Genomic DNA, 21,256 nt, shown 5'->3' with positions numbered 1-21,256 from the left:
CTGAAATACTGCTGTGGATTATGATTATTCAATCACACTGTAAGCTCTTAGCGGCGTTTCGCCTCACATCGAGAAGGTTTTGGGTTTGAACGGATGCATGGGTTTCCTCTGGATAATTCGGTTGCCTCCCACATGTAGTTTAGCTTAATTGGCGACTCTAAATTACCCAGGTTTGCCCTGTGATTGACTGGCGACCTGTCCCTTAACCCACCTCTTGCCCAATGTCAGCTGAGACCCTCTAAAAGGATAAGCGGGTATAGCCGGATGGATGGACTGTAAGCATGTGCTGTGAGGCCTGTTGGGTATTATGATGGGGATCAGCTGTTAGTACAGTAGCGTGGGCTGGTACAGGAGTGCACACACACACACACACACACACACACACACACACACACACACACACTACACATTCAGAATGTCAGAGAGTATTAGCTGAATTCTCAGTATATGCTGTAAACCTTTTGTGCTCTCAGGTCATTGTAAGTCTGCAGTAAGCCTTTTACTTGAGTCATGTCTGCAGGTAGTGGTCTAGTCTGGGTTCACATCAGTGTAAATAGTGTCAGTCTAAGCGCAGTGTGTGAGACAGCATTCCCCACTTCCAGCTCAGTCATGCCTCATGTCATATTGACTGATGGGATTCCCTGGAGCTGTAGTGAGAAGTGTAGTCCAGTGTTTGTTTTGCTTGCTTTCTGTATGTGTGCAAGTAAGACTGTGTATGTGTGTTGATGTAAGTATGTCATATATATATCTGCACCGGCATGTGCAATGATCCAAAAAGGAAAACCCGAATCCTGTGAGAAATGGCAACCGCAACAGTTTCTCTCGAGTGCAGAAAAAACAGCGTGGGTGAATAAGTGTGCAGCAACACTGTCGTTTGTATGTGTATTAATGTGCATGGAGTTTTTCATGCATGTGTGTATCAATGCCACTGCATGCGTGTGTAAAACAGTTCAGACGCTGGTTTTTCCAGACCAGCTCGTAAACCACATCTGGGGAAAGAATTTAGATTCCTTCCCTCCGTCTTTCTGTGCTGCCTTCCCTTCTCCCCATGTGTGATTGCCTCCCTCCTTCCCTGCTCTGGTGAAAAGAAGAAAAAAAAACAGAAGTCAGCTTCTTTCATTTTTTCTGTCTTGTGTCCTCAGGCTAACTTCAGCCTGGTTTTAGAGCAGAGAAGAGGAATGTCTTATTTTGCGCTGATCACTCTTGTGTCTGCACGGCTCTGCTTCAGATCCGTCGTGGGGGATAGAGCGAGGCATAGAGAGAGGGAGAGAAGATTAGCAAAGAGTGAGTAAAGGAGAGAGTAGGGAGAGAGGGAGGCAAGTGGTAGTGGGTGTCAAAAATGAGTTTGTTTATGTGAGGTACAAAATGCAAATGAGAGTGCTGCAGCATGCCCCCACAGTTCTGTGATGAGCTTGTGTGTTTGTCTTCATACATAACTGGCAGCTAATGATGTTGATGACAGCAGACAGGCCTGTGCTGAGAGGGAGCACTGCAATGGAAGCTATGACGATGACAGGACTGTTTTAGTCACCCTTCTTTTCCTAATCGTATCATTCACCTGCTCTCTCCGCAGACTGTCCCTGGCTTCGCTGTGTTCCTGTGGAACAACCAACCCAACCCCAGTAGCTGATTGACAACAACAAACCAGCCCGACAGACTACTGTTCTCTATCTTCCCATTGGCTGGCTGCCACAGCTTCCCCCATCCTGACTGGCTCTGGCGGGAGCGTGGATGGAGCCAAGGGATCTGGTTGGCTCGGCCCGACCCAAAGAGGCGGAGTTACAGGGAGGCAGGGTGGGGCCAAATGAAGAGGACCAGGAAGGAGCAGGGGGCACCGGTTTGGCGCGCGGCGATGATGTGATTAACGGTGCCATCAGCGAAGGGGAGGGGCTAGAGGAGCAGGGGGAGGGGCTTCTGGAGGAGCAGGAGTTCTCCATCAAGGAAGCAAGTTTCCAGGAAGGAAGTCTAAAGCTCAAGATTCAGACCACCAAGCGCACCAAGAAGCCCCCCAAGAACCTTGAGAACTACATTTGCCCACCGGAGATCAGGATGACCATCAGACCTCCAGTGGGAGAGGGCAAAGGGGGGCGGCAGGGACGAACAGGAGGCGGGGCAGGGCGGGGCCAGAAAGACGAGGAACGAGGACCCCCGAGAAAAAGGGTAAGTCACCATCTCTTGAAGTGCTGCCCCTTATGTATGGCTTTAGAAGGTGTGTAGCATAGTCATGTTACCTTTGCGAAGGAGGTTTTATTCTCAGTGCGGTTTCTCAGCATGATTACAGATAAACTACTCACCCAATTCTAATGAAACTTTGTGGGAGGGTGTTCTAGTTTCCCATCAGTTTAAGTTTCACTGCCGCTTTCTTTCTCAACATCTTTGAATTGGCCGCTCGCTCTCTCATGCGCTCCACCTCTTTCTGTACCTCTGTGTCTCTCGGTAGCTTGGTTACACAGGGTCAAAGTTTGCTGCGTAATTGAAACCAGTCATGGCTAGCTGAGATCACACACACACACACACACACACACACACACACACACACACACACACACACACACACTAGCACACAACATGCACACTCACATACGAGCTGAGAATAGGGCTGACATAAGCAAGTGACAGCTGGTGTCTGCTCTCTCCATTTGTGGTCATATACACCAAGACCTTTCCTGTCTCCTCTCCTCTCCTCTCCTCTCCTCTCCTCTCCTCTCCTCTCCTCTCCTCTTTAATGAAATCAGCTCTTGTGGGTCACGCCCCTTCATTCCCCTCCTCCATCACACCCTTCACACACTGGTGTTTGGTGTGTGTGACACTGTGTACGTACAGGTCCTTGGGGGAATCTAGTGTTTGTAGTGTGTGTTGACCTACACAGTGGTGTGTGTGTCCAAACCTGACAGCCATCTCGATGTCACTGAGCTCGACAGGCCCAGCAGGAGCGAGGGCGTCATGTTGTCAACATGATGCTGGGCCGCGTTTTGTTCTGTTGTGCTTCAGTCTTGTGGTTTTAACTCAGATTCAAGGGGCTCACAAGGTAATTATGTCTCCACTCTTTGTCGGTGTGTTCACGAGGGGTCTGCTGCAACCCAAAAAAAACAACACAAACGGTATCTTTTAAAGGATCTGTTATTGAGGGAAATTTGCACATGTCTAGCCAGTCGTATAAAAACACCCATTTTCAACAGAAAATTGTCTAATTTCCTTAAAGATATGAGGTCTCTAAAATCTGGCAATAAAGGAAAATACAGGAGTCAGCCAATTAGAGGCTGCATGCTGCTTATCATCTCAATTAGGCTACCTGGAGTGTCATGAAGACGTCTCTATATGGATGTATTATGCAAACTTTACATGACTGTTTTCCAACTTGGTTGTTGGAGCCCAAAAAAGGAGTTGAAAGATAAAACTTAAGGGGACACAAGATAATTAACAAGAGAGGCAGGAAAAAAAACATATTTCTGCTACACAAAGTTTTTCTGCTAATGATTTTTTTCAACTGAAATAGAATGAGAGCAGAAAAAATATTGATCTGTGTGAAGCTTGTTAGCTGCCTACCTTGCTAATTTCGTCATGCTTTAATGCTACACTCCTTACAGAGAAGGAGCTGAACAAAGTTGTCACTCAACTGGCGATAGCAACATGCTGTCCTTCACTGTGACCAGTGTGTGGATGAAGCATGAAATCTTACTCATTTTATCTGCCTGTTCTCCATTCTTCATAGTAGTCCACTGCTCATTTGGTCATTACTGCAAAACCTCCTTACATCAGTGTGTCTGTAACTCTGTTTATACGGAAGTTTGGCCACTACTATGGTCCAAGTTCTTCCCAATGGCAGCGGTGCAAATGAAAATGGCTGCCACTCTGACCATCCTGCTATGTTGATTTGAATAATATCTTATTTATTTAGGTTTTTTATAATGAATTACTGGATAATAACAGTTCTCCAGGGCTTAAAAAATGTTCAAAGAAATCAAAGAAACCCCATTTTTGTTTGATCTGGTAAAAACCACGATTGCATCCGGTCACAAGGAATTTTATAATTCATTTAATCATTAGCCAAAAAGGTAGGAAACTGCTTCTCAACATGCACATCTGACAGGTTTTTCAAACAGTTGGAACATTGGTTGAAATCACCAACCCAATCTGACACTTTGTACTCGAAGTCTGAGTGAGTGGTGGTGAGTCAAAAACAAAATTGCAACCAAATTGGAAAGAAAGCATGTGGGTGTTGATGCTTTGTCATCTGCAGATTTTGACGTCATCCACAGCCACAATTTCTTTCAGCCAGTAGTCTGCAGGATGTTTATTCTCAGCACAAAGCAGACTATATGAGTGTGTGTGTGACCTGCTGCCTTTCTGTAAATAGAGTATGAAAAGGCATGTTTATCTCTAAATATGTTCAGAGTTTAAATCCACGAGTAAGCCCAGTGAGCTCGACCCTGCACTCTGATATTTGGGCAGCCATTCCTAATCCAGCGCCATCGGTCCCCACTGCTACAGTATGATTGACAGAGGTTGTCATAGTGACAGGGGCAGCAAGCTGGTCTCTATTGAGACTTGAGGTTCGGGGAGGGGAGGGGAGGATGTGTTGGTGTTGATTCAGATCAGTTTCAACCCTTCATCCCTTACACTCTGTCCCTCAATCACACACCCCCATCCCCCTTCCCTCTACCCCTAGCTCCCCCCTACATCCTTTCCCTCCATCCACCCATCACCTGCCACCCCAAGGGTGTAATACAGGCAGGCTCACTGGAGAGGAACGGGTTAAAGAGAGAGGCTGGGCTGCTTTCTGTCTCTCTGTCTCCCTCTCGTATGTATGTGTGTGTGTGTGTGTGTGTGTGTGTGTGTGTGTGTGTGCGTGTGCGTTGAGGTTAAATACTCTCTTTGTGGTGTGTGTGAGGCTGTGTGTCAGGAGGGGAGGGGAGGCGAGAGGGGGAGCAGATGGACAGCCTCTCTGCTCTCTGCTGTATTGTGTCCACATCTACTCTTTCCCTCTTTCTCTCTTTCTCTTTTATCTGTCCCTCTTTCTCCGCTTTTTCCCCTCAGTCTTTTCTTCCCTCATGTCTTCCTCTTTTCACTCAGTCTTTTTCACTACACTCTTTTCTTCCTCTTCCTCCCTCTTTTACCCTCTGTTGTCTTGTAGCAGATGGCAGCGTGGGGCAGCAGCAGCAGCAGCAACAGAGCAGAAGCCAGAGTGTGAGCAGGAGATGGGGAAAGGAGAAGGGGGTTGTGGAAAGAGGAGGAGGAGAAAGGAGGTGGGGGTCAGGCATATGGAGAGCCTGGTTAAGGGGCCCCCTCAGAGGGAGCGTGCATGTGCGTGTGGTAGTGTGGTGAATAGAGGAGGGGGAGAGGCAGGATACAATAGATGCCCATTAAGACAGAGATTTGACTCTAATGGACAGAGAAGGGAAGAGACAGACAGACAGACAGACAGACAGACAGACAGACAGATAAGTAGGCAAACATGCAGAATGGCGCAAAGAAAGACATTTTTTAGACATTCTTTATTTTGAATAATCTGCTGTCCTTTTAAAACTTTGTAAGTGTTTAAAACTTTCTGTTACTCATGAGGGGAAGCTGGCACGTTCCAGCATCAAATAGTAACAGGACACAGCGAGCAAAAACTGGAATAAACAATAAGAGATGCAAATATTATTTGGGTTATGTAAATGTTCAGCACAATTGGTGCTTACATAGTGTAAGAACAAGTATGGATTCAAGCACAGTGTGTCCAAAAACACTCCATATTCATTATATTGTGCACTGTATTTACCCCTTGACATTTCATTTGAGTGTCCAAATTTGGACTTTAAATGTATGCAGAATAAGTGTTTCATGACTGAACACCTCTTAACCTGGAAATGTCCAACTCCCTCTAGAAAATTACAATGAAACAGGACTCAGTTAGTTCCTACTTAAACTCGGAGCAAAATCTGTTTTCCCAGATTTCATGAAGAAGCAACTGTCTGACGTTACATTTTAATGGCAGCACTCATGTAAGCAAACATTATTAATGGTATACCATCAACTGAAAGGCACATTAGTATATTTGCCTGTATTTCATTAAATAAAAGGCTGTTTTGCATTTAGATTTTCAAGAATAGGAGTGCCTTAAAAGTTTTTCTACTCTGTTCTGTTTAAATATGCATGTAGGCTGCACTGCTGATTGTGTGTACTCGCCAAAAAATATAAGTTTGTCACAGTCAGCCATGTTTTTTGTTTACATTTGGTGTCGTGCATCTCAAATGCTTTGAGGCCAGAAGTTGGAAATGTGTGGAAATAGTTCAGAAATAGTCTCAAAATGTCTCACAACAGACTGAATCACCATGATGTTGTGCAAACAATAAGAATCACTTTCAGGTCGAAAACTGCCAGTTGATTTGAATTGCATAGGTATGTGAAATTGGCAAACTTGTTTATTACTGTTTACATTTTCAGCTTTGGGTAAACTCAAGCTGTCATCTATTTCACTCTGCGCCCCAACAGGTGAATTAGGCCCCCTGTTTAACTGTATGTACATGGGAAAGGGGTTTTCTACCCAGAAGTTATTGGAAACATCATTGAAACAGTAGTGTTCAAGTTAAGTGGACGATCCCACGATTCAATGTATCGTGTTTTATAGTCATGTGATTCTGCGGCTGTGATGACATTGAATGACAACAATTCACAAGTGTTCAATATCTCAATTAGTCCTCACTATAGAGTAAACTACTGAGTGTCCATTATGTAGGGGGAGTGAATGAAGCAGTGACACAGACATACTAAAGAGAAGAAAAGAGAAAAGATGTCATTTCCGAGTCTTAAAGGGAATCTCGCCCACCTATCATCTTCATAGCAGGCATCTATAACCAGGGAGGTCAATGAGCAGGCGCCTTGTGTCAGGGGACAGACCCACACACACACATAAACGGGATATGATGGGCTCCCCTTCTCTGTCTCCAGCTGACATCACACACATGCTGAACGTCCCCTCACACACAGCTCTTTGTCTGGCCACGCTGTGTGTGTTTGGAAGATGAATGTGTGTGTTCTAACGGATTGGGTCCTGGGTCAACCACTGCATCACTCCTCCAGACACACATGCCCACATGCACACACGTAGACACACAGTTATCGATCCAATGCCTACACATGGGGGAGCATACGCAAGCTAAAATGCATCAACTCCCTTTCTTTCTCTCTCACGCACACACATAGAGAAACACACACGCACACAAATCATGTTGAGCAGTGATTGCAGTTAGAGAGAGTGTTTTCCTGGTTATCTGTCCAGTTCTCTGGACGTGCCAAATGTGGCTCTTAATCCATTTCACTATCTGTGGGGAGAGATAAGCCAGAGCTTTTCCAGGAGTCCAGGCCAGGCTGTGTGTTGTTGCTTTATGTGTGTGTGTGTGTGTGTGTGTATATATGTGTAGTGTTGGGTGTATGCGAAACCCTGACGCTAGACACACACTTATCTTGTCTTGACAGCCCCTCTGCTTGGTGGTCCCCCTGGCTGTGTGTGTGTGTTGCTTGGTGGTCTCCCAGCAGTGTTTGGGATTATTATGTGTTAGTCAAGTGCATTCACAAGGAAATTAATGCTGCTACAGTTGCCACGCCAAGTGTGTGCGCACTCTATGTGCACGCACATGCGTGTGTGTGAAATGGTTAGCCTTTTGATGTGAAATTTTTTATCCCTGGCTGAGATGGCGGTTGGTGACCTGAGGGACTTGATGAGCTCATAAAATAGGAGTGTGTGTGTGTGTGTGTGTGTGTGTGTGTGTGTGTGTGTGGTGTTGTGCCTACCCGCAGAGAGCAATCCTTGACTGATTTATGAAAGTGTACCAACATGAAATGATCACGTCTAATATGGCCTGACCAAACTGTCATATTGGGCTTTTTTTGGTGTCTGTCATTGCGTTGGAAATAAGCAGGCTTTTATTTTGGTGTGTGCGTCCTCAGTGTGCAGTCTTACGGCGAGTAGGAGCTGGGAATGCTTTAAGGGGCGTTTCCCTGTGGTCGATGGGGGATGGGACATGTGTGTGTTTGTGTGTATGTGTGTGTGTGCTTGCATGCTGGGGAGGGGTGAGTGATTTAGCACCGCTGAAACACCAGCTGTCCATCTGTGTCTGACCCCCATACACACCCTGTACACACTTGAAACACACACCGACACCCACACACACAAACACACACACACACACCGACACCCACACACACACACACACACACACACACACACACACACACACACACAGACACACACACATCTCCTTGCATCTAACCTCTGATCTGCTCTTGAGTATCTCTCAAACCTGAAGGAAGTCCAGACAAAACACAATCTGTTCATCTGTCTTTCTCCCACACACACACACACACACACACACACACACACACAAATATACACACATTACACGAGCAAGATTGCTCCCTAATCAGCTCTGCAGTAGTGCTGGTGCTGCAGTGTATCCACAATGAATGACTCGGCAAGGTCACTCCTAGTGAGCACACGCACACACCCAGACACACACACAGTCACACAAAGAAGCGCTGGAGGCTGGCAGAAGAAGGGATGAACTTTGACCCTGCCGGACATTCAAAAGTCGAGGTGATAGCTGGACTCCACAGTTGTGTAAGCCTCTGTGTCTGTGTGTGTGTCTCCGTGTGTGCGCGCTGTATTGTTTGTTTGTGCGAGTGGGTCAGGGTTGAGACAACTGGAGTCTGGCCTTTGCTTTCTTACCCTCAGGGCTGGATTTGGTGTGTGTGTGTGTGTTTGTGCTGACCATTTGGTTGGAACTGTAGCTAATTTCTCAATCAGACACACACATACCATCTTCTCAATCTGTCCCAAAGGTCAAGCCCTATTCATTCACTATTGTGCCCGGTCCCAGTGGGTTGCTGTTCCTCTTCAGGCAGATGCAGGCAGAATATAATAGCCAGTCGAGCTCATGTTACATTTTAATGAAGATCTGAAGCAGCTACTTGCACTTAAGAAATGCCAATAGCCCAGTAAGGGAGGAGCTACCCATGAACATGAAGGCATTTTAGCCTTTTTTCTTTCATACATATAATGTGACAATGTCAGATATTCATATTAAACATGGCCAAAGTTTCAAATAATGCAGTAAATGTATATAAAAGTAATCCCTGTGAGCAAAAACCTCAGGTTTCCAACCGTTCTGAACACACCATTTCCAACAATTTTAATCTTCGCTCAAACTGACGTTAGTTTTTGCCGGGTTTCTATTATGGTCATATATGGTGTACATTTCAAACTCGGCTACATGTAGCTACATGCTAACGCCAGAGAAAATGTAATATTGGTTGCCAAAGCTGCTAATTTCTCCAGAATTTGCCCCAACATGTTTGATTTTGTCTATTTTTTAAAAAGAAGCTTTTATAGAAGTTTTTATTGGTGATTGATGATTGAAACCGTTCAATCACAGTCCTTTCTGTCCTACAATGATGGTGGTACTGACACAGCAAGAGCACAGGTACAGAAGACCCATAAACGCTGACTAATCAGAGCAGACTAGGCTTTTTCAAGAGGTGTCTCAGACAGAGGGTGAATAGAGGTGCAGCAGCCGTGGAAAGTTTCAGAAAAATAAAACGTTTTTGGAGCATTAAAACATGTTCTAGTAGATACAATTACCAACCTGAAAGTGACGGTAACATGGTCCCTTTTATGAATCGCAATAAGATTTTTAGGGTGCTTTACAGCTGAAACTCATTCAGTAGTCACAGACTTTGTGTAGTAAAAAGCACACTGTCACCCTTCAACTATATAAAACAACAACGAGAAAAGTCTAAATCCAAGTAGTCATGGGTTTGACATGGCAGCATCAATTTAAGTGTAAACTATAAAAAACATAAACAGGCTAGATTTGGGTTTTTGGACAGCGGTTGACTGTGACTCACATAACTGTGGGATTATCTGGAGGGCGGCCATGTTTGATGTCCTCTGCGGTCACGGATGATGTTGAGTCACAGCATCATGTGTTCCTGGTGGCCACTTTGTTAGTGTGGCTCCATCATGCCTCTGCCTCTGTGGTTAGTGTGTGTGTGTGTGTGTGTGTGTGTGTGTGTGTGTTGTGTGTTGTGTGTTGTGTGTGTGTGTGTGTGTGTGCAAGGAGGAGTGTATTCTGTGGTTTTGAGAGGAGGTCCAGCAGGGATGGAGGGTGATGTTCGGTGCAGGGGAGGGGAGAAAAAGGGGATGATTGGAGTCAAAGGAAAGGAGAAGCAGGCGCAGAGTATTGACTTTCACTGTGTCTCACTTGAAGCGTAAGTGTGTTTGTCAGTGAAATCTGATGGCCCCATCAGCTGTCTGGGACGCGCCTGTCAGAAGGGGTGTGTGTGTGTGTTTGTGTGTGTGTGTGTGTGTGTGTGTGCACTGGTGTGTGTGCACTGGTGTGTGTTTGTCTGAAAGCAAGAGAAATTACAGTGGAAAAGTGGTATCCAGCACTACACTTATTTATTTTATTTTTTTTCATTGTTATACTGTAGAACTGGGGGATATCTTCTACCCAGATATAGGACATTGCTTATCTCAACAACGATATATATCACGATATAGCATGTTTTCTGGTAGTTCAATAAATGATAGTCTATTTGAAATAACCGCATGGTAAAGCCTATTTTTGTACACCTCCTATTTTAAAAAAAATAAATAAATAAAAGTACTGAGAATTTTCTCATTTTGAGAAGAACTGAAGAACTTGCAAAATCAGTTTCAACAGTTTCAAGTGAAAAATTATAGAGAACTCGTAAAAAAATAAACATACATACATACAAAATATTTTGGGGAAATTTGAGTTAGTATGTGTTTGTTATTATCGATTTTGATTTATTAGAATAATTTTAAACCATGTTAACATTTTTGATCAGTTGGTTTGAATTTCAGAAAAAATGGTGGCTATACTGCGTTACAGCAATGCATCATATTGACGCTTGTCATTGTTTCATATAGGCTTTTTATTTCTTGAATAATCAGAAAACATGCTATATCTTGATATGTATTGTTATTGAGATGATAAATGACCTATATCAGGGTAGAAGATTTTGGGCATGTCGCCCAGCCTTAATTCAGACAGAGTCACTACTATGTGGTATAAAACACCTTCGTGTTAAATATACCTAATCATACAAATCATTAAAACGCCTCTAAGCCGGAGCTTCTCAGATATTGTGTGTTTGTGTGTGTCATTCTGCTCAGTTTTCTGCTACTTTTCATGTCTCTGTACCAGGCTTTGTAAAATAATCCGTCTGTAGTTTTGCTGTTTATTTATGCTCGTTGTCTTTTAAGTATGGATGTGGACATGAATAAATGATATAATGTGTCTGTCTGTCCTTCTGTCTCTATGTCTGTCCCTTGGGGCAGCTCAGACTAAACAAACAGCTGTGTTTATGAAGCAGGGAAGAGCCACAAGGGTCTTCTGTTTAGTGGTCCATTTCAACACACACACACACATATGCTCACATGCACACACACGTACACACTCTTGAATGCCCTGCGCTCTTCATCTTTTACCTGCCCTGCTCTGTTGCGTTTTTGCCCCCTCGTGCTTTCTGCCCTGCTCAGTCTCTCTCTCTCTGCCCCCCTCTGCTCTGCGTAATGCTCGCTCGCTCACTCTCAGACCGAGAGGAATGCCACTCCGTGTGACCTCTCACCTACAACAAGGAGGGGTGCCGGTTTAGACAAGAGAGCGAGGGGGCAGCTGCAGTCATGTGCCCAGGCCTGGAAGGAAACACACACACACACACACACACACACACACACAGAGCCAGGTTGTTAGCTATAATACACACACTAATTCCAACATAGTTTAGTTTGCACTGATGCAGCTCTAGATGTACTGCACGGCTTCTCCCGCCTCTCTTTGTGAGGAAAGTGTACGAAGCTATGCTTGTGTGTGTGTGTGTGTGTGTGTGTGTGTATGTGTGTGTGTGTGTGTGTGTGTGTGTGTGAACGTGCGAGTGGAGTGCAGCCTCATACAAAGGCGTTATTGTTGGTGCGAGGGGGCCTTAGGGGAGGCGGGCAGTCTGATTGGTTAAGACTATTGTGTCTCACTTTGCCCATTCTCCCTGTCACTGAGGATGTCATAAAGTGGCTCTCTAACTCTCTCCTGTGAGCTGGGATCATCTGAGGACTGGGAAATTCACAGAAATATGTAGACAAAGCAGGGAAAGTGTTACTTTACAAGCTTTAAACTTAAAGTGCAGACTCAAGAGTCCTTCTTCAAAGACAGCAATCCGTCTGTCAGCAACCGTTTGTAAGCATGACTTGGTAGAAAACAGTTTGCTCTTTAGTAATGTTGCAAATGATGGTTATTCCATTATTGATGAATCTGTTGATTCTTATTATAATTGTATAATAATTGTTCCATCTATAAAATGTGAGAAAATAGTAATAATGGTTATGCTAGTTTCCAGAAGCACAAGGTAAAATCTTAAAATTGATGCTTTTTGTCTAACCAGCAGTCCAATATTCAATCAATAATCAATTTTTAATTGAGACAAAAGAGAGAAAAGCATAAATCCATGTTTTCCTCTTGTTGAATCTCGCATTACCTGATGGAGCTGAAAACTATAAAATACAAAATAAAAGTTAATTCAACTTAATTATCTGACAATTGATTAGTGTCAGCAACACTATCAAATGTCTATGTGCTTTATTTCCTTTTCTTTATCAAATTGGGATCTAAAAAAAGTAATTTTGACAGACATTTTTAGGGTAATACAGCATTATAAGTCCCAAAAAGGTACAGAAACAAACATTTCCTGTTACGTATTGCTGTAGTTAAAGCTGCAACTGTTTTGATTGTGAATTTAATCGTTAAAGACATTTTCAATTTAAACTGGCATGAAATCTTGTTTACAGCCTCTGAGATCTGGAGATTTCCTGCTTTTCTCTTGTAAATGATATTAAACAGAATGTCTTTGGGTTTTGGACTGACAGAAAGACATCACCTTAGACAAACATTTTTCATTTTTTTCTGCCTTTGCATAGACAAACATATCGAAAAGATAATCTGCAGATTAATGGATAATGAAAGTAATTGTTAGTTGCAGCCCTGGCCTCATAACCAGACAAGGATGCATTAAAGTGCATTATTTTTGAATAACTAATCAGTGAATGGGGCTCCGCTGTTACAGACCACTGTTTGCCAGAGAGGAAGTGTTTAATCTCAGCGCAGCTTCTGTCTTGAATTACCCATCATTCCACACAGGAAGCCATCCCTTAGGATTTAGAGCAGCTCATTGGCTGTTAATTGTTTCCTGTTGTACAGAAGTGGTACGATTGGGTCATATGGTGCACAGAGCGCAGTGAAAAACACGTTCCTTTGGTTTTACACTGTCTGTTGTGCATGTGTATGTAGGTGTGTGTATCTTAATTCCCCCAATAGATGCATTGATTTAACAGCATTATGTCTGTTCATGAAGCACTCCAACACTTGTTTTTTATACTTTCCCTTAAAGAAAAAGAGAGACAGTGTATGTGTGTGTGTGGCCAGTCTGTATGCTTGTGTATATTTTCTTTGTGCTGAGCATGTGCACTGATTGAAATGCATAATGCTGTCACTGGAGATTCAACCACGTCCATGAATGGAACAATTGGTACATAATCGCTGTAATAATCACTATGAAAAAACTCCACTAATGTGGTTCTTAGCGCTATTCACTAGGAGGACACACATATGCCTGCACACACACCATTAATGCTAATAGCGGGGATTAGATGTATACTTTGTGTAGCATGTAAATGTGTCTGTCATTACTGAGCGGGTGAAAACCTCCAATTGCACCGTAATAACATGCTTCGGTTCAGCCAATCACAGGCTTTTGTTCGGATTGAGTCATCTACGTCTGAGCGTGTCTGAAGAGAGTGTGACAAGGAGACTCTTGGGTGTTTCGCGGCTATCTTTAGGAGCACTTCAATCTGAAGGATTACTGCTGTGGACGTAGGAGGGAACATTTGCTTAGGACCTACTGCTGTGCATTAAATCTGGCTTCTGCCGTACAGTTTGCTAAAGGACAAACGTACTGTAGATCGAATGTTTGATCATTCCCAGTGGGGAGGGCGCTCAACAGGGTGTAGAAAAAGAATATGCTGCAGAAAAAGTGAGTTTCTGGCTCCTAATAATCCAGCCCTGTTTTGTTAAACCGTAGCTGTAGGCTGAACACATAGTTGTGGAATTGCAGCATTACTGGAAGAGTGGAAGTTTTGAATGGAACCCAATTTCCAAACTTTCCCACCCAACTTTCCCAGAAGATGCTTTGGGCTGGCACAGATGCCACCAGATCTGAGATAGTGAAGTGTTGGCTGAGGCAGCACACGCTGAGTGAAAATAGACACACATACACATATACACACAATTTTAGGCAGCGGGCCTGATCCCAGTGATCCACAAACTGTCCCACCTTGACACCCCCTCATCTGTTCTCCCCCCTTCTCCTCCCTCTTTTCTCTCCCCTGCTGTGGGTCTCCTCAGGCGCATGAATGGAAGTCTTTATTCCCGGGAGAACTGGTGGGAAGAACGAGAGAACGAGAAACAGGGATGAGGGGAGGGGGGGTGTCAGGGAGGGAGGGAGGGGAGGTCTGTGAGAGTGGCCACAAGATCAACACAGTGCCTCTTTTCTCCTCCATCGCTTTTCCCTCCTTTTCTCTGCACACCAACCCCCTCTGCCCCCCCTCCCTCTCCTTCTACCCCGTTTTAAGTGCTGTGGACACAAAGCTGTGTTAGTATTCATGGTGTTTGTTTGCAGAGGAGCTGTGTGTGTCTCTGTGTGTGTGTGTGTGTGTGTGTGTGTGTGTGTGTGTGTGTGTGTGTGTGTGTGTGTGTGTGTGTGTGTGAGAGTGTGTGTGTGCAGAACTGTCAGAAACACAGATCACAGCAAAGCGCTCTGAATGGAGCTGGAGAGAAGAGGGGGGGTGAGGGTGAGGAGGGGGTATGGAGGGGTAGTTCCCACAGGGGGAGAATGGTCAGCTCCAGAAAAGAGAAAAGAAGAAGAAAAGGAGGGATGTGATAAGGAGGAGGGGGGGGGGGGGGGGGGGGGGGGGGCAGTGCACGAGGCCACAGGGGCAGAGGGAGACAGCATGGTGTCAAAGCCAAGGAGAGTGTTTGTGTGTGTGTGACAAGGAGAGAGAGAGAGAGAGAGAGAGAGAGAGAGGGAAAAAGAGAGGATCATATCAATCATAAGGTTTCGGAGGGAACTAGTTGTTAACGGGTCTAGGCACCTCTCCTTGTTTTTCTGCTGGTCCTCTTCTTCCCTCCCTCTCTGCCGCTCTCATTCTTTCACTAACCCCCCTCCCTCCCTCCCTCCCTCTCTCCCTCCACCCTCCCCATTTCTCCCTCTCTCTCTCTCTCTCTCTCTCTCTCTCTCCCTCTGTCTCTCTCTCTGTGTCTCTCTCTCTCTCTGTCTCTCTCTCTTTCTCTTTGTGTGTCTGTCTGGACAGCTGCCCAGTTCCATACACAGGGAAAAATGAAACACTCTAACCACCGGGCGTGCAGCCAAATAAAAGGCTGCGAAAAACTATTTGAAGGGCAGCGTGTTTGTGTGTGCGTGCATGGAGTTTGTGTATATGTTTGCTGGTGTATATGTGTGTATATGTGTGCTGAGTTGTGAGATTTGGGTGTGCCTGTTTAGGGTGTTCTTTCCCAGTATAATGGTGCAGCCAGGGTGCTCTGTGTGTGTGTGTTTGTGTGTGTGTGAGGGAGAAGTTCCACTCAGACTTTCAGTTTATTCAACAGTGGAAAACGAGAGGCTGCAGGAGAGGAAAGGACAGGAGGGGCCGTCACATACCTCCCCTCACCTCACGTCAAAACTGTAGGAGAGAGGAGTTGAACTTTTTACATCCAGATCTCCGTTTACAACAGCCTGCTGAGTGTGAACATTACATTCACACACACATGGATGTGTCAGTAAATATATGCTGACTCATTTGCAAAGTGCCTTTCAGTTGGGTGATTGCAGCACTTAGTCACATATTATCCATGAGCTCCTCCGCCGCGCTCTGACCTTATCTGATGGTTACATCACCAGTGGAAAGGAATGTGCAGCTTATATCTGCCTGCATTCGGGTGCCGGGGAGCTTTTGTATGACTGACTGAGACCAGTTCATGTTGTTACAGTGCTGACCCGCGGGAAGACATCCTAGAAATGGTTGTTGACCTAGCTGTGGAGTACGACCCTTAACCCCCTGAGCGCGGCCCTGAGAGCCTCAAGGGAGGGAGAGTGCATCAGATGGGTTCAGGACTAAACATGCCTCGGGTCTGTTTTGTGCTGGCCTTTCTCCTTATCTAAATCTGACCGGAGGGGACGTGTAGAAGAAGGACAGTGTGGAAAAAGGTTGAAGCCTCACAGCTCTTGTGCTTGTGGGCTGCTCCAGGGTCAGAGTCCATGCTATTGCTGATTTTCCTGACCGCTGCCCCCTGCTGCAGGCCACCAGTAGCACAGTCCCTATTCACACAACACATGACAGGAGCAGGGCAGCGTATGTACAACAGAGAGATATCAGAATCTATTTGCCAAGTACAGCAATGTTTTTCTTTGGGCCTTATGATTCCCTCCCCTAGAATAAAATACAGCTCAGGACAGGGTTCTCTCTGCATAATAAAAACAGTGGATAATGTCTGATGGTTTACTTGGAATCCAAATGTTGGTAAATAAAATAAATTGTAAGCAGTGTTTTCATTATGCACGATCATTTATTAATTCAGCTTTATTCTTTAACTCCTAGGTGCCTACACCCAAGAATTCTTCTTATGAGAATACCCCAGCATGGTTAAATCAAACTATTGCCGAATCTGATTATTCTGTGTTTGTTTAGATGTATGTAAACATAGTCAGTAGGTGGAAATGCTTGTTTTGTCTATAATTTCACTCGAAACTGTTATTACTATTACTATTGTTCATTTTACACTCAAGTTTCTTAATTACATGAGAAAATACTCAGTACTTTTAGTTTATAAAGTATTCAATTCACACTGGAGTATACACAAATAGGCATATTTATTTATTGAGCAACCACAAAACCAAACCAAAAGATTTGCAATATGGTGATATATATCGTGTATATTGAGATATGAAATGACCCATAGTCATAGAAAAAATATTAGACCACCATCTTTCTTCAATTTCTTGTTCATTTTAATGCCTGGTACAACTCAAGGTACATTTGTTTGGACAAATATAATGATAAGAGCTGATATCTAGCCATTTCTAATGGTTTTCTTGATAATGATTTTTATTGTTATCAAGAAAACCATGGAATATGGCTAGATATCAGCTCTTAAATTAAACTCTTATGAGCTATTTTTGTTGTTATCATTATATTTGTCCAAACAAATGTACCTTTAGTTGTACCAGGCATTAAAATGAACAAGAAATTGAAGAAAAAGGGTGGTCTAATAATTTTTCCATTACTGTATAACAGGGATAAATCAATAATTTGGCCATATCACATTTTTCTGTAGCATCGACTTTACAGTTTTACACTTCAAAAACAGTCAATATGCAATAGAAAAAAGTGCATAGCCCACATCAACATAAAAATGTTGAGTTATTATCATATGACAACCATCAAGTTGTATGAGTGACTTTGTTTGACCCCATCAGAAATAAGAAGTTCATTTCACACTGTTTCTACAACAACCATGAGTACCTCGATCCATACGACCACTATTTATATCTGTGTATATCAGACAGGGAGTGTATTTTCCCTGTAAGAGGCGGAGAGGGAGGAGAGGGCGGTAGAAGGGCGGAAACTAAGAACAAAAAGCTGAACTGGTGCCAATAACCCAACCACAACCAGAAAGGCGGGGAGGGGGTGGGGGGCCTCCCTATTATTTGCACTCCTATCTCTATAGGAAAGGTGTCCATGCCTCCACTCTTTATTATCTCTCTGTGGTGGCTTTGTGGTTAGGTGTGTGTGTGTGTGTGTGTGTGTGTCACTCTAACCACCTCCATCTCCCTGTCTATCGCTCTCTCACTCTCTCTCTCTATCTATCTATCTATCTATCTATCTATCTATCTCTATCTCTATCTCTATCTCTATCTCTATCTCTATCTCTATCTCTATCTCTATCTCTATCTCTATCTCTCTCTCTCTCTCTCTCTCTCTCTCTCTCTCTCTCTCTCTCTCTCTCTCTCTCTCTCTGCCCTCCTTTAACCTGAAACAGCAGGTATTCTAGGACAGGTTAAATGAGAAAGCATGTGTGTATCAGGTGTCTGTCATCTTATCCCTCTGTTGTCTCACAGCTTCTCCTCTCCAGTGTCACTGCGCACACACACACACATTCACAATTACATACACACACAAACATACATCTCAGAACTGAAAAGATGCCACAGCAGTGTGTTCAGGAGATAAATGAGCGTATGCATATAAACACATGCATTTTCTGCCATTGTTAATCATTTATGCCGCTCAGTGTTCTTGTGTTCTTGTGTGGGTTTTTTTTTTGCTTGTGCTTGCGTCTGGCTGATAAACCGCTTCTGCAGCCTGTATGGAAGTACAAAATGAGTGTAACTGTCTAACAGCAGAAAGAGAAAGAGAAAGAAAAACGTTGGATAGTGGTAGATAAAGGATGGAGGAGATTGAAAGTGGCTGATGAATTGAAGGCAGAAGAGGACATTGGCAGTAGGAGTGTCACAATTTAAATTCTAAATCAAAAATCGATTGAAATGAGCTTTCAATTTCAAGCATCAAAAACAAAAGTAGGATTGATGAAATCAGAATTTTTTTTTACCATATTGCCAATATTTCACTTGATGCACACTTTTAAATAAGAATTTGAATAAGTGAATGGCATTTGGAAGGGCATAAAAACAATGATCTGTTTATCTTTATGAAATAAGAGACAATGGTCTAACAATGATGATAGCCTTCAGTGCTGAGAGAAAAGTTTAACTCCATTGAAAATGTAATCAAATCATGACCTTGAAAGTCTAATCAAATTGTGATACCCCTAATTGGCTAGGTGAAAGACAGAGTAGATGAAGAGCTTGTTCCTGTAAATACATGTGCACTGTGATAAGTACTAGGCACATTATATATGTTTCATTACTGTGTGTGCTTCTGCAAAAAGCCTGGCAAAGTGCCGATCCATCGAGATTAGATACATTTCCTTTCTGTGTTACTATGTATGAAGCCAGGATTTCATAAAGTCTTTGAAATGTGTACATCTACTGTATGCATTTGAGTGTGTGTGTGTGTGTGTGTGTGCGCTCCCACATGCACGCCTGTGTGTATATGCCGAGAGGCAGGCCTGTGGTTAGGTTACATCTCCCTGCAGCGCAGCAGAACAGTGTCTTGTTGCGTCATACTGAGTCTGTTAATAACAGGCTAAACCACAAAGGCCATCCGCTGCTCTATTTCTCTTCCTCCAGCAGAACTCTGATTATACAGCAGTGATACATTAAGCAGGGTTGTGTTGTCAAATACAGTATATCAGGCTTTTATGTTAATTTTTTACATGGACAAGTGTAAAGTTGGTACTCGGTGAAGGTTGACTTTGTAGATAAATTGTGGCATATATTGTATAAGCAGTTCAGGGGTTGGTCTATATGACAGTGTAAGTTAAGGTACAGGAGAGTTGTCAGAAAAATGAAGATAATGTATAGTAAATAACTCTCTGGGGCAGTCAGGGACACGGCTGAGCTAGACTACTGTGTTTAATACTGTGTGCAGTCAGACACCCCCGACTCCATCCCCCCCAGCTCTCACAGCATGCAACATCCTTGCCACAGGAATTTAATTGCTCTGTAAACAAGCCTTTTGTTTTGTTGCACACTGTTTGCTCATGAACACAAGATGTATTAAAAGCTTCAGTCCTGCCGTGAAAAGACAAAAGCGTCATATCAGAGCACAGCAAATCAGTGATTTGATATGTGCTGACAAAAAGAAACTGAATGCAGAACGGGATGCTGAGCGACATATGTATTATCCCTGTGAAGATAGGCTGATGGTACGAAGACAGGAAATAGAGTCGTCATAGTTTTACGATCATTATCATGTCATTTGTCTATCCCTGCAGCTATTTATATATTTGTATAAAGCTGTCTCGTGATTCCGTCTGTATGTAGTAACCAATCTTTGTTTGTCTTTCTGTCATCCACAGACATATGAGCGCCAGTTCAGAATGCCTGAGCAGAGAGAGGGAGGCCTGCTGCAACTACTGGGAGATCACACTCCGCCCAAACACCAGCTTCGCAGCTCCCTCCCCCCTGCACACACACTCTCACACTCACAGCAAACACAGCACACCCTCACGCAACAATTCCAACACGCTCACGCACATCAACACCAAATCAATCCAGACTGGATCACGTCAACAGCACCTTCTGCATCCCCGGCCAATCCTGCAGATTCTGAGCCAGCCAGAGAACTGGCAGGAGCCAGCAGGAGTGCTTTGCTTGATCCAACTCAACCTTTCTCACGAACAGCGACACGAAGCCCCTCACCGCAGAGGTCCCTGACTCCAGACCTGCAGTTGCCAGTGGTTACAGATGCCAGTATTCTCAACTTGACCTCTCTCAGCAGGTATGATTTGTTTTTTTTACTTGTGTGGTGGATGTTATTATGATTCAAACATGATCATTAGAACAGAAAGACTGAGCTCTGGGGATGGGGAAAGTTGATACAGCCATTGTGATATTTTGTGTAGCAGTATTAAACATTTTCAGGACAGTGATTCATTTATTTAGTGATTTAACAGTTTCATTTGCTGCAATAATGAGAATTTAAAGTGAAATTAAGCAAAAATGTTGATTATATATTCAATATAACAGGTGCAATAATTATTTAGAATAGGTAATAAATTGCAATCCATTGAATATTTTATTGTATAACACAATTTAACGTACCTCTCCACTTGAAAATGTGTTTTTCTTATGTTTTTTTATATGTCTATATTTTATTATGCCCAGTGGTGTAGTGGTATATAATTGATGAGGAGCATGTACTAACACATAAAAGGGTAGGTTAACCAGGAGGAAGTGGGTGTACTCTCCTTTATATTCCAATGGCTTTTTGGCTGATAGGTGGGTATACTGTAAACTGCAGAGAAAAGAGGAGCGTATACCCATATACCTGCATATACTCTCCACTACAACACTGTAAATGTCCCCCAAAATGTCTGACCTTGACTATCCTGACCTGTATCTATGCAAGGTTTGTCACTACAGAGGTGTTTTCACATATGAAAATTTCACCTCACAATTACTCTGGCCCAAATAGTTGTGATTCATGATATTATCCAGAGAATCATCATAGTATACTTAAAAT

General features: G+C 43.5%; 1 protein-coding gene across 1 annotated transcript in view; it reads left to right on the top strand.

Annotated features, from left to right (window-relative positions):
* Positions 1-21,256, top strand: part of setbp1 (SET binding protein 1) — a 42,763-nt gene that overhangs the window by 7,210 nt on the left and 14,297 nt on the right. The window contains exons 2-3 of the mRNA XM_059336833.1: positions 1,574-2,160; positions 20,091-20,512. Coding sequence (XP_059192816.1) covers positions 1,732-2,160; positions 20,091-20,512 — 851 coding nt within the window. The 5' untranslated portion in view covers positions 1,574-1,731. The remainder of the gene's footprint in view (positions 1-1,573; positions 2,161-20,090; positions 20,513-21,256) is intronic.

The sequence above is a fragment of the Centropristis striata genome, chromosome 7 (assembly GCF_030273125.1).
Source record: "Centropristis striata isolate RG_2023a ecotype Rhode Island chromosome 7, C.striata_1.0, whole genome shotgun sequence".
Taxonomy (NCBI): domain Eukaryota; kingdom Metazoa; phylum Chordata; class Actinopteri; order Perciformes; family Serranidae; genus Centropristis; species Centropristis striata.
The sequence above is the reverse complement of the archived record's forward strand: the minus strand, read 5'-3'. Positions and strand labels throughout refer to the sequence as shown.